We start from the raw sequence: 13,760 nt of genomic DNA on the forward strand, positions 1-13,760 counted from the left end.
GGACTGTCTTCGGCTGTGCCGAAGACTTCATACCTTTCATGAATGGGGCTGAACAATAATCTTATCCCGTTCGTAATCTCCGAATAATCGGATGTATAAGATAAGAAATATATAGTGAACAGATCTACATACCTTAACGATTTTTAAGATAAATATAAAATAAAAAACAGGTAGGTACTTTGTGTGAGGATGCAAAGTTTCAGGTTTTTTGTGGTCTGCGTGTAAAAACTATGACTACGAATCACGTATTTCAAAAATATATGACGAAAACGTAACTATTTGATGAAATTTGATGAATTTTGAAGATTCTAGCCGTAAAAAAGGGGTCAAAATGACAGTTTATATGAAGTATATAATATATATACGACCGATCTCTATGATTTTTTCAGACAACAATATATGCTATATACGAAAGCATTTTGTGAAATTTGAAGCTTCTAACTGTTAAAACGGGGCAGAAATTGCGCAAAGTTTCTTATCTGAACAATCGGTTGTATGAGATATATACTATTTATACCACCGATCTCAATGATTTTTTCAGACATCAATATATGCTATATACGTAAGCAATCAGTGAAATTTGAAGCTTATAGCTGTTAAAATGGGGTAGAAATTGCGAAAAGTTTCTTATCTGAACAATCGGTTGTATGAGATATATACTATATATACAACCGATCTCTATGATTTTTTCAGACAACAATATATGCTATATAAGTAAATATTCGGTGAAATTTGAAGCTTCTAGCTGTTAAAATGGGGCTAAAATTTGCGAAAATATATATATATATACTATATATATATACTATATATACCACCATATATATACTATATATACCACCGATCTTTATGATTTTTTCAGACAACAATATATGCTATATACGTAAGCATTCGCTGAAATTTGAAGCCTCTAGCTCTTAAAATAGGGCAGTAATTACGAAAAGTTTCTTATCTGAACAATCGGTTGTGGGGGATATATACTATATATACGACCGATCTCATAAATTTTTTCAGGCAAAAATATGTGCAATATACGAAAGTATATGGTGAAGTTTGAAGCTTCAATCTGTTAAATTGGGTAAGATATTACAAAAATCCTCTTTTTCTGAAAAATCGGTTGTACGGAGGATATATGCTATAGTGGTCCGATCCGGTCGGTTCCGACAAATGTCTAATCGGACACCCAAATACACCTGCTCACCAAATTTTATCAAGATATCTCAAAAATTGAGGGACTAGTTTGCATACAAACAGACAGACGGACAGACGGACAGACGGACAGACGGACATGGCTAAATCAACTCAGCTCTTCAACCTGATTATTTCGGTATACTTAATGGTGGGTCTATATATTTTCCTTTAAGGACTTACAATTTTCGGTTTCGTGACGAAATTAATATACCATTTCATTTTCATGAAAGGTATAAAAATAAAAATGTGTTAGCCAAATACGATTTTCTTGCTCTTTAGCTGCGCTGTTTCCAGCACTGCCCCCCTCACTTTCTTCTTTCACACTATAACATGTCATCAATGCCATCACTTCACCCAACTGTGAAGTCCTGACGCTTGCATGCGGTTTGTCTAACTAAATAAATATATATATGTATATATGTATTTATAGCCATGTAGGTACACGGTTGTCTTATATATAGACGTATGTACATTATGTGTTTGCTTAAGCTAAAGCTTAACAAAATAATTATATGCTAGCTATTTACACAGATGGGAGTACTTACATGTTAGTTTATATAAGTGTATATGTACGATTTAAAGTATGTATGTATGAGTCTATGTATTTTTATATGGAAAAAATAAAGTTTACGTACATACATAAATGCATATTACATACGTTTATAATCATCGCCATTAACTTTGCTTGCATCGACATAATCACTTTGTTGTATTACTTAACACATTATAATTTTTTTATTTATTTTCGTCTTTCAAACTCATTTTTTTGTACAAGAAATAGAATTTTGCATATTTTTTTTTGTTCACTGGGCTATCAAGTAGTTTGGTTATTTTAATTAAGTTATTTAAATTAAATTTCTTCTTGTAATAATTTATTAAATTTACTAATTTTTCAACAGCAGCTAAGAGCACTGCGCAGCGTTTTATGCATTTTTGTAATTTTTTGACATGCACATTTGATTTTTAAAATAAATAAGCAACACTTTAACCTCTAAAATAAAAATTAAAAAAATGTTTTAAGTGATTTTGCATTAAGGATGATTTTCATAATTTTTTTATATAAATTCTTTTTGAAAATTTTTTGTTTTTTTTTTAGAAAATTTCTAATTGATAAAAATATTTTTTTTTTTGCTTTATGCAAGTAGTTTTCGTTTCATATATCATCATTTTAGGTAAGAAAAAAGTAATTTACACCTTTGTTGTGTTACTTTCAGTGCCAGGAACCAGTCCTCAAAAAATACATCGCTACCTTCCTACTTAGTTTTAAATAAATACATTTTTTAAATTTTTATTTGAATAGCTGTGCGTTGTATTTTTATAGTTATGCTTATAATTTTCCCTTTATATGCCTATTACACAACTACATCTACACTAGATAAGCTTGCACATGTGGTCCCTGCTGTTGTCCACCATTCGCCGCCATTGTCATTGAGGACGCAGCGCCCTGCGTCGTATCACCACCCTCTCTGCGTTGCTGATGCTTTTGATTTTGGTGCTGTTGTAGTTGTTGTTGTTGCAGCTGTTGCGGTCGCCAGGTTTGCGACATAGTTTGTTGTTGTTGCTGCTGATGAAAGCGTTGTAGACTTTGCATACCCACACCACCATTTGGCGTAGGCGATGGTGAGGGCATCATTAGCATATTTTCATTGTCTAGCGTCGAATAGTCCGAATCGATGCTGGAATAAATATGCTCTGAAGGCGGACGCATTGTATACGTTTGACTAGGCGCTGTGGCATGATGATAGTACTGACTATTATTGCTTGTAACACCACCACCACCACTCAGTTCTGCGCCTCGTTGTGCAGCTGCTACTGCGAGCGTTGCCGCTTGCGCCGCGTTAGGATGTAAATGTGTACCAACAATGGGATGATGTAAAGTGTTGCCCGCAGCAGCGCCTGCAATAGCGGCATGTTCACGTCGTTGCGGGCGAGGGCTAGGTGTCGCTGTAGTAGCGGATGAATAGTTTGTGGGTTCTGTAGCGCCATGCTCAGCAAGAGCGCTGCCCGCCACACCTTCGGGGCAGTAGGCGGGTGGTGGCGCTTGACGATAAAGTATGCCAGGACTAGAGGGTTGTTTGATGCGCTCATGATTGTGATCGAGCGTATAGTTATTGCCAGGTACGCCAGCAATGCCACCACGATAAGTGGGATAATCGACGGGTAGCGCATAGCGTAGCTTTTCCCAAAAATGTCGATCAGTGCGTCGTATCCGATGTACACCTGATGTTTTCAAATATGGCAAAAGCTCAATATCGCTCTCTGCTTCGAATAGCACCTCTGGTTCTTCGATAATTACTAGCTTTTGCGGTCTGCCGCGTAGCGCATCGTGTACGGCGCGTCGCAGCTCACAGCGTGACCATTCAGTCTGCAGAAAGTTACGTGATAGTAAAATAACAATGCGACGTGAAACGCGTGATGCCTCTAATAGCTGATAGTGTGTGGAGTCGTGCGCTAGATCGCGATGTTGCAAACAAATACGTAACGCTGGGCGCCCCGTCTCCAACTCACCCGCCAAATGTTGCGCAACAAACTCGGAATCCTTGGCGGAGTGTAGCAGCACTGCATCATATAGTTTCTCGGTTTCTTCGCAGCGTGGTCCAAACACACGCACGCCATAATATGAAAATAGCCAAATGCGCAGCGATTCACGAAATACGAAAATCATGATGATCACAATTAGCAGAAATACTAACGCCAATGCCACAACCAGTAATGGTATGTAAGTATTTGGTATACCATGTTGCAAGATTGAGCCGCTAGCATAGTAGTCGGTGCATGCAGCAGTTGCATTGAAATCTAAATCACGCTTCTGCACTACACTTGTACCACTTATACCCGCATCCACACAGTAGATATCTTGCAAATCTTGTACTATTAGCGCATTGTCTGCAACGTATGCGGTGAGCTCTTGCAGAAATTTACAGCGACAACTCCATTGATTACGACCCAATGCCAGTGTGCGTATTTGTTTGAATTGTGGCTGCTGCAGCTGCCACATGGCGAGCGTCACCAAGCGGTTACCATCGATGCGCAGCACCTCGAGTGTTACAAGCGGCGCAAGTGTTATGTTATCCAATGTTGTAAGCTGATTATTTTGTAGGTAAAGCTCGCGCAAAGCAATCAAATATTCAAATTCATTGCCATGTAATGTATGCAACAAATTATCCTCCAAATGCAAAACTTGCAGCGACACCAAACCGGCAAAAGTGCGATTCTGTATGCGCGCCACCTGACTACCGTTCACATAGAGCGAACGTAAATTTTTGCGTCCAATGAATGCATGATCTTTTAGCACCGGAAAGTTATTACCATCCAAATAAACAACACTCGAATCCATAGGCACACGACGTGGCAACTCGGTTGTTTGCTGACCACCGCAATCGACAACATTTGTGGACCAAATCTGATCATGATAGCAGGTGCAATTATTCGGACAAGTCATCTCACAATCACAAGCATCAAAGTCACAGCAATGGCACAGCGCAAAACAATGTGACTCGTAGCGGCAGAGGAAATCCTGCGACTTCAGCTTGGTAAGTGGGCGTACGGGTGCACCACGTGCATGTGGCATAACGCATTCGATATTCGTTAGATCCATAACTCGTGGATGTTGGCGTGTTGTGAGATTGTTGATGCGCTGCAGCCAATCCATGGTACAATCACATTCGAAAGGATTACCGCCCAAATAGAATTCGGGCAAAGTTTTACCATCTTGTATGGGTGCGACGCGCAATTGTTGCAATTGTAGTTTGGCCAACGCATTGGCATAAAGATCAACGCGCGCCAAATTAATTTTATCCACAAACGAATTTGTATGTATGGTATTGATAAGATTGTTATTAATAAATAGCAGCTCAATGGTATTGGGTATGGACATAGCGCCAATTTCGGTGATGCGATTGTGACTAGCATCCAATGTTTTAACGCGTATCTCTTCCTGCAGTTTGTAGTAGTTACCGAGCGCTTCAATGTAATTACCATGTATGTCCAACCATTTAAGATTGCTCGGTATGAAGGCGTAGTCAAACCAAACTAGATGATTTTCCGAAAGATTGAGCCACAGCAATGAGACAAGCGTTGCAAACACGCCATTGATGTTGGATAAGAAATTACGATCCAAACGTATGGCTTCCAATTCGAAATTTTTATCAAATGCGCCACGTTCTATGGATTGTATGCGATTTTTGGCGAGATTAAGCACACTTAAACGTGGCAAATCGGCAAACATGCCAACGCTGATGTTACCAATTTGATTGTCAATCAAACGCAACCCCGTAAGTTGATGCAAATTTTTGAAGCTCTGATTATCGAAAGTACGTATTTGATTTTCACCCAAGTCGAGCGTGCGTAGCATGGCGAGATCTTGTAAAGCGCGTGGCACTTCATTCAATTGATTCGAGCTTAAGTCGAGTTCTTTCAAATCGGAACAATTCTTGAATATACTCAGTTCGATTACGCTTATAAGATTATTATTGAGCGTGAGTTTGGATAGCACATACAATCCATTGAAAAGCTTATCATCCAAGGTATGTAAACGATTCTCAGCCAAATTTAAAGTATGCAAATTATAGAGTGGCAAGAAAGCGTTATCTTCAATATGACCAATGGAATTGTTACGTAAATTAAGAATCTGTAGAAAATACAACTCTTTGAAAGTGCGATAGTCGATGCGTGTGAGCGCATTATGCGCCAAATTTAGCACAATCAAACGTATGAGCCCAGCAAAGGTGGTATTGTCAATGTGATTGGATGTCAATTGATTACCCGACAGATCTACAACAAGCAGTTGCTCAAGGCGATGAAATAGTCCCTTTGGCAGTTCATAGAGTTCGTTGTTTTGCAAATGTATCTCACGTAATTCCTTCGATCCAGCGAATAGTCCTTCTGGCAATGTTTCTAAATGATTATTACTCAAATTGACAATACGCAGCGAACTCAATCCAGCCAAAGATTCGCCAGATAGCTCTGAAATATTATTGTGTTGTAAATTTAAATGTTGCAAACGTCGCAAACGTGATATACCCCAACTTTCTGTGACAGAACGCAATTCATTGTAGCTAGCATCCAATATCTGCAACTCGCTACCGCCATTACAATTCATATCGGCAAAACCAAGATTCTCTGCTGAACGTATACGATTGTGCGTTAAATTTAACACTTGCAAATTCCCCACCGGACAAAGGAAACCAGCCGGCAATGCACGTAAATTATTATCGCCCAAATGCAATTCAGTCAATTGCTTCAAGCTATTCAACGAATCCGGAAACAATTCCAACGTTTTGCTTGCTCCCCAAACGGGATTATGCGTATTCACTGCTAATGTGCGCAACACATTCAAACCCTCAAATGCATTATTTGGCAATTGCAGCAATTTGCAACCATCAATGCGTAGCACATCGAGCGTTTGTAGGCGCGCAAATGCCGCCTGTGGCAATTGTGATTCAAAGAGGTAGAGTTCGCTGCATTTGATCTCCAGCTGACTGGTGCCATCAGCACCTTGTAAATCGAGCGCTATATGTCGTTCGATAGTACGTAAATTACAGCGCACCGATGTCGTGCCATTATATTGCCAGGAACATTGATTTGTAGCAGGTTGTGATTGTGTGGAGGAGGAGGATGAGGATGATGATGCAGCCGCTGCGCCACTCGCTGTATCGATGTTCGACGTTGACTTTGATGCAGCGTCAGCAACAGCTACAAAGGAGGCAGCACCAGCGCTCCCTGTAGCTGTAGCGCCTGCTATTGAGCTACCCATCATGCTAGCTGCATTTGCTGAGCTCGCTGATTCAGATGAGGGTGCATAGGAATTATTTGGTCTATCTACATTGCCGCCCTTGTTATGTTGTATTGCTAAAGCGCTCCATACGTTTTGTGTTAGTAGGTGCGCTAGAAGTAGTAGCGTAAATGCGCTATCACTTTTGAAGAGGCGCGTTGGTAATCTGCTTAATTTACACATATTTTAAAATATTTTTATTTTTTTATTTTTATATAAGTTTGTTTTATTTTGTTAGTGCTTCAGACACTTCAGCGCTTGCATAGAGTTGCGTTTTCTATGCGCTGCTGGCATATGAGCGCTTTGAATTAAATGCATTTAGTTGATATTTGCATGCGCGTAAATCGTAAGTGTTAACTTATAAATGCTGATTTTTAATAAATAACTTCCTTTTTTGTGTTTGTTATTTCATTTAACTTTTCCTGTAAACCAATTTGTTTAGGTTTCAACTTATTTGCTTTCGCTTCAATTAGACTTCCCATTTATTTCGTTTTATTTTAGAAAAACTTTTGTCACACTTTTTTTTGTCTACGCCTCAAACATTTTGCTTCATGAATTTTTCATACAACGAAATTTTCATCCAACAATTTTCACGCATAACACGCAAAGCGTAGCTATCACTTGTCAACGCGGTCTTAGTCGTTGGTAAACTTTTTCACTACACCAGTTTTTTTTTTTATTTTTGTGAGCTTCGTTCGTAAAATACACAAACTTTTCTTTTGCTATTTTTCATGTGCTAACTAAAGCGCCCCCCATTTATAGGGCGTAAAACACTTTGCACTGCTTTTATTTTCAGGCATATTTTTGACTATTTTATGCACTTGTTTCGGTGTTTTTTTTTTATTTCTACTTTACAAATTTGAAGCGTTTGTTTGTTTGATGATTGTATTTTGTGTATGGAAAAAAGAAAAACTCAAAAACCCGTTTTTCGCGTAACACTGCGCACAACCTACACGTCTGTTTTATGCGACGTTCGAACTCGAACTGATAGTAAAACGTTGACGTACTCAACATTTTTACTCGTCGTCGTACACTTGGTCGCGCGCTATCGTATTCACAATTCGACTTGCTTTCGAGTTGATTTTGTATGGTTGATGTCCAGTAATAGAGTGTATAGAGTAGCTCCGAAAGTCAAAATCAAAAGCGACGGCAAAAGGCAACGACGTCGTCGAAAACTACGAGCGCGTTGTTAATGTTTGCAACAACGGCAATAGCAGCGCCAGTCAATGGTATACGAAATTTGCTTGTAGCAAAGAATTGTATGGCAAAACGCGTACGATTCTTGCCTCAAGCCGGCAGCGAATAACGCGCAACCACCCCATATAACAAGTTTTTTTTTTTTGTTGGAGTTTACACGAACATGAGCCGCAACTGTTGTAAACAGGGCGCATTCGGGTGGCGCAACCATTGAGCGCTTTCTCGTTTTGTAGACTTTGGTAGCGCGCTCTTAAAAGTGTGTTCGATAGCACAATCCCCATTGAGCGCTTTGTTTAAATGCGCGCTCAGCTGTCGTATCAATATTTTTGTTTGCTTAAATTTCTTATTTACTTTCTTCTTTTCTTATTCATCACCACTCAGCAAAAATTCAGCCAAATTTTTCTCTAGTTGAAAAGCAAGCGCGCACTCATTAATGTAAACGATATTCTCACTTAACTCACTTACCTTTCCACTTCAACGTAGACGCTCTCAATTTTCTCTCAAACATTTGAGCGCATATTTCATTCAAGCAAATATTAATATATTTATAATTCTCTCCTATTTTATAAATATGTATTATATTTGTGCAGCCGTCTAAAAATTTTCGTCAATCTGTTTTATACATTTTCTTGTACGTTCTTTTTTTGCTCCTTGCCCTGTGGCTACAGATTATGCCAAGTGGTTTTTCACATTTTCTTCTTTTGTTTGAAAAATCCTTAGTTTGTTATGTGTTTTCATAGCAGACACAGCAAATTAAAAAGGATATTCACATTTGCTTGTTATTAGTGAGTTACACAGTATTTGGGATTTAAAGAGCCTCTTAAGGAAATGAGTGTGTTGCAATTTAGCCACATTTCAATACGTATTTCCGTTTCCGGCTATCGAATTTGCATATCATTTCTTTATGATGAATTCATTTTGTATAAATAGGCATTGGAAGTACGAGTGCGCAGAGATGTTTTTTGAAATTTATAACATAATTTTCGGATATGTTAAGGATTTCTCGAAGAAGTGGGAGAGTTTCGAGAATGGAAAAATAAATTCATACATTTAGCAGATCTTTTAAGGGATGTATCAATTTAATCATCGTGTGGCAATTTTTTATGAAAATTCAAGGAAAACAAACTCTCCCATTATTTTTTAATTTGAATTCCTTCAAGAAACCTATGAATCAAGGAGAGCTATATTAAGCGATATTTAAAGTTTTTTTTTTCTTAAATATTTTAGCGGTCAAATGTAAAACACCACCTTATATACCCAATTTAGAAGTAACCAACTTGGTCACATGTCACACGTGACCTATCAAAAAGACTTCGGTCCAGTCAGCCAAAACATGCTATTCAGTACCTTTTGCCATTTCTCTTAATCTATCACTAAAAGTAGAGAAGCGGTCCACGAGCAACCGGATGGAAGGCATAATTATAACTCAAAAATAGAGCGGAAGACCCAAAGGATATCAAGCAAACTGAGCCGTTGGTACTTCGACGTGTCTTCTAATCAAAAGAAGTTATCATGCTGATGACTGATTACTTGTTAACTCTCCAATATTTATTATTTTGGGAAACTATATTTTGCTGCAGACAAAATCCGCGGATGTCATGAGTTCTCCATGTCGACAGCACTTTGTACCTGACTATAATCGCCGCCCAGTGTTACAAAGACAATGAATCAAGTTTATCAAATAACTGGCGTTTTCTCGCTGGACATTACAATAGCTTCGTGTTGTATCCTACTATATACTTCTGTAATAATAATTTCCATTTACTTTTTTGAAACAATTTCTCTGAATTATTACAATTATTGAGGTTTGTCCGATATCCAGTAGGCCAGATTACAGATTGAACAGAGAAGAAAGAGAGTGTGACTTTTTACTTTGAAAAAGCATCGAAACCCTCTCATTCAGAGTGGCGCCCTGAAACAATAAGCTTAACGAAAAAGAGGGCAATGTATTGGTATGAGTATGTGTTGGTGGTATTGCACTCATTACATTTCTTCGTATAATACTTACATGGAACAGATCAAATATGCCACTCATCTGTTCTCCCCGTTGATCGTCAGATATTATTGCTTATGCGTGAAGGCCGCTTATGTCGTCTTAGAGCCTTTACCATACACAGCACATTGTCCAAGTATCGAATCTAATTTTTTACATTTAAGTAATCTCTGGGGTTTTGGTTAGGGCAGTTTCCAGGTTTATTGTGTTTAGTTCAGAAGTCGGAAGCTGGTGAAATTATTGTTCGTGGTTACAAAATTCCTATTATTATTCTCACCCAGAAGGCCGCAGTGGTGTGTTTGTTGCGTGCTCTGCCTACCACACCGAGGTTGCTGGGCTTAAATTCCGTGTAAAGTAACATCAGAAGTTTAGAAAGAATTTTTTTCAATTGGAAAACAGATTTCTTTAATCGGGTCCCACCTCGGAAGTGATTTGGCAAACACTCCGAGTGTATTTGTGCCATGAAAAGCATATCAGTGAAATTTCATCTGTAGGGGTGGAGTCGGCATCAAAGATATAGGTCTCGTCCCACCAATTTGTTTTTTTTTTGGTTTTTTTTTTTTTTAGTGAAGATTAAAAGGAGCAGAACGCAAATTGGAAGAAAAGCTCGGCCTTAATTTGTTTTTTATTCTCTGAGCAAATATTTATTTGCGTATTTCAAAAAACATATTTCGCAAACAAACTCTCATGTGTAGAATGATTCAACTTTTGAATGTTAGCTCTATATTATATTTAAATCATTCGTAGACTTATGCAATAAAATACTTTTTTAACACAATAACCTTACAACGATGTGTATATCTTTGAAGTACATAAAATATAAATATGTATATCTAATTATTTTATTTCGTTTTTAAAGAAACTGTTGTTTTCTTTCCCTCCTGTCTCAAAATTTATAAGAACAAATTTTTATTTTGCAAGGGAATTCCACTTGTAGTACACTGGCTTTATGAGATGGTGGCCAAACCGATTCTGCCCTATGGGGTGCTGGTCTGGTGGAAAGCACTGGACACGGCGAGCACACCAAAATGTTAGTGTCAGTGCAACGGACGGCGCTGATCGGTATCAGTGGCGCTCTGAAAACAACACCTACCTTGGCACTGAATGACATGCTGAACATATATTCAGTAGATATTGCGGGAAAGGCAGCCGCGGCCCGGTCGTTGGTCAGGCTTCGTGATATGGGTTATGGGCTTTCTGACTTCAGACAATCTAGCCTTCTTACCAGTTTCGACTTTATCCCGGACAGGACGGACTATTGTATGTCGATAACCGCTCCCTATGCAACCTTCACCCCAGTCATTCGGCCGAGGGAGGAGTGGGGAAGAGATATTATCTGGGGCTTGGGACCCATTAACATGCTCACGGATAGGTCGAAGTTGGTCGGAAAGGTCGGTGGGTGGGGGTGGGGGGGTTTGTCTTTTGTCAAGAGCTAAATGAAAGCCGCAATTTTAAGTTTGCTGATCACTGCAGTGTATTCCAAGCGGAAGTTGCTGCGATTAAGGATGCGGTGGATGAAATGCTATCCAGTGCTACTACGGTTAGGGAATTTAACATCTACTCTGATAGCCATGCAGCTATAAAGGCCTTGAGCTAAACTACAGTGCGATCGAGGGTGGTCTGGGAGTGCCTGACCTCACTTGGGATTGCATCGAATTATTTTACAATTAAGATTATCTGGGTCCCGGGACATAGTGATATTCCGAGCAACTGGCAAGCGGATCTCTTAGCCCGAATCGGCACAACTGAACCGGATGAAGATGGCTGTAGGGATTTCAGGATTCCTCTATCCACCTGTGGATTGCTCCTCCATAGCTGGGCCTCGAGTCAGTTCAGCAAACGTTGGGCGAACACTACGTCTTGCAGGGTAGCAAGATCTTTCTGGCCGAAAGTGGATGGCAGGAGGTTTGCTTAAATAATTGAGTTCACTAAGGCTCACCTATCAATGGTCATTGGGGTTTTGGCAGGGCACTGTCCCATGGGTATCCATGCGGTACGTCTCAATATATTGGAAACAAATCCCATCCTACTGCAGCTGTATGGAGGATGATGAGGCGGAATCACAAATCACTTTATGCTTGATTGCCCAGCTTTTGCCAGAACTAGGCGAAAGTATTTCGGCCGCGACTCACTTGGATATCCCAAGAAGCTATCCAAGGTTGAGATCGGTATCATTCTGAACTTTATCGTTGCTACCCAACGATTGTCTAAGTAGTTATATCTACGTCACCGTTATTTTAGTATATTATATGTGGTATCACAACGGAGCTTCTTGTTGTCCAAGTAAGCTTCCCCTATCAGTGAAGCTACCACCCAACCTAACCTAACCTAAGGGAATACCATGACTCTTTTTTTTTAAATCACTTGTATTTTTGCGCTCTTTAAAACGATTCATCTTTAATACCCAACAGTCTAATTGTGCTAATTCTTTTGTAAATGCAAATATCCTTTCGAGTTTTAAAATATACACACATACACACATGAAAACACACCCACAATAACGCCCATACTTACACACAATTTTTCTTTTTTTCAACATCATCAGCTTCTAGGTCGCGCTTGCACATTTTGCTCTACTACTTGTCCACTTGCTCCGTACATACATTATACAGTTTATTCAACTCGTTGTAACACAATTTCACCCCATAATCGCCCACCGTTATGTGAATGTCAGTACTCATACGTAAACTTGGCATTTGGCAAGATGTTGTTATTGTTTTTTTCGTACTATTCTTTTTATCGATGTTTCACAGCCGCTTACAATAGGCATTGACATGCAAAAGCTACGGAAAATGATGAAAAGGAAAATTGGAAAAGAAAGTGAAGGATGTGATATGATAAAATTATAGAGTAATAAAAAGTAAGCAAAGAAATTTTACGAAAATCAGCGGTGAGCGCAGAAATAGAGCAGAGACGAATGTATTCGAATAGTAAGTAACACTACACTCTCATTGACGAAGTCACGAAGGATTTTATTCTTATGCTCGCGAATTGTAAGCCTTTGCTCAGCAGAATAACTGAGTTTGGTTTTCGGCACTTATTTTGTCCAAGAATTATTTAACCGCTTTGGTTTAAAATGGCGCTGTAAATTGTATGTAAACTGAGAGCTTTGTGTAACTTTAATCTCAGAGTAAGTAATATATTTTGAGTATTAAGTTGTTATCCTTTGTCAAGTAGTGAATTTGCGTTCTCTGAAAACCAGGCAGGAATTAGACACTCTCGAGATGTAACTCAGCAAACTTTACTACTTGTTCTGGTGGGTGAAAAAGCGGTTGTGATAAAAATGTATTAATATTTTATAGGTGGAATTTCCGTTTGGAAAACCCAACTTTTAGGGATTTTCCGTATAATTACTTATATTGATTATCTAATTTATTTATTTACTTGCAAATATTCGCGTAGTTGTTTTATGCAATGGAATTCGATAAAATATATCACAGCAATAAATTTTAAAACGTATGATAGGTTAGGTTAGGTTAGGCTAGGTTGAACTGGCCTGTCCCATAAACTGAATGAGTCCATGAGTGTTACGAGAAGTTTGTTTAATGACCACATGGAAAAAGACCTATCAAAAACCAAGATTTTTGGTATAAAATAACTTTGTCCTCT

The 13,760-nt window shown here is 38.7% G+C and overlaps 1 protein-coding gene across 1 annotated transcript; it reads right to left on the reverse strand.

Annotated features, from left to right (window-relative positions):
* Positions 1 to 1,243: 1,243 nt before the first annotated feature.
* Positions 1,244 to 7,926, reverse strand: Toll-7 (Toll-like receptor 7). The gene has a single exon (XM_067771279.1). It carries the CDS (start codon positions 7,142 to 7,144, stop codon positions 2,555 to 2,557), a length of 4,590 nt encoding a protein of 1,529 aa, XP_067627380.1. The 5' UTR covers positions 7,145 to 7,926; the 3' UTR covers positions 1,244 to 2,554.
* Between the last annotated feature and the right edge of the window lie 5,834 nt (positions 7,927 to 13,760).

This window comes from Eurosta solidaginis, chromosome 3, assembly GCF_040869045.1.
Source record: "Eurosta solidaginis isolate ZX-2024a chromosome 3, ASM4086904v1, whole genome shotgun sequence".
In the NCBI taxonomy this organism is placed as follows: Eukaryota; Metazoa; Arthropoda; class Insecta; order Diptera; family Tephritidae; genus Eurosta; species Eurosta solidaginis.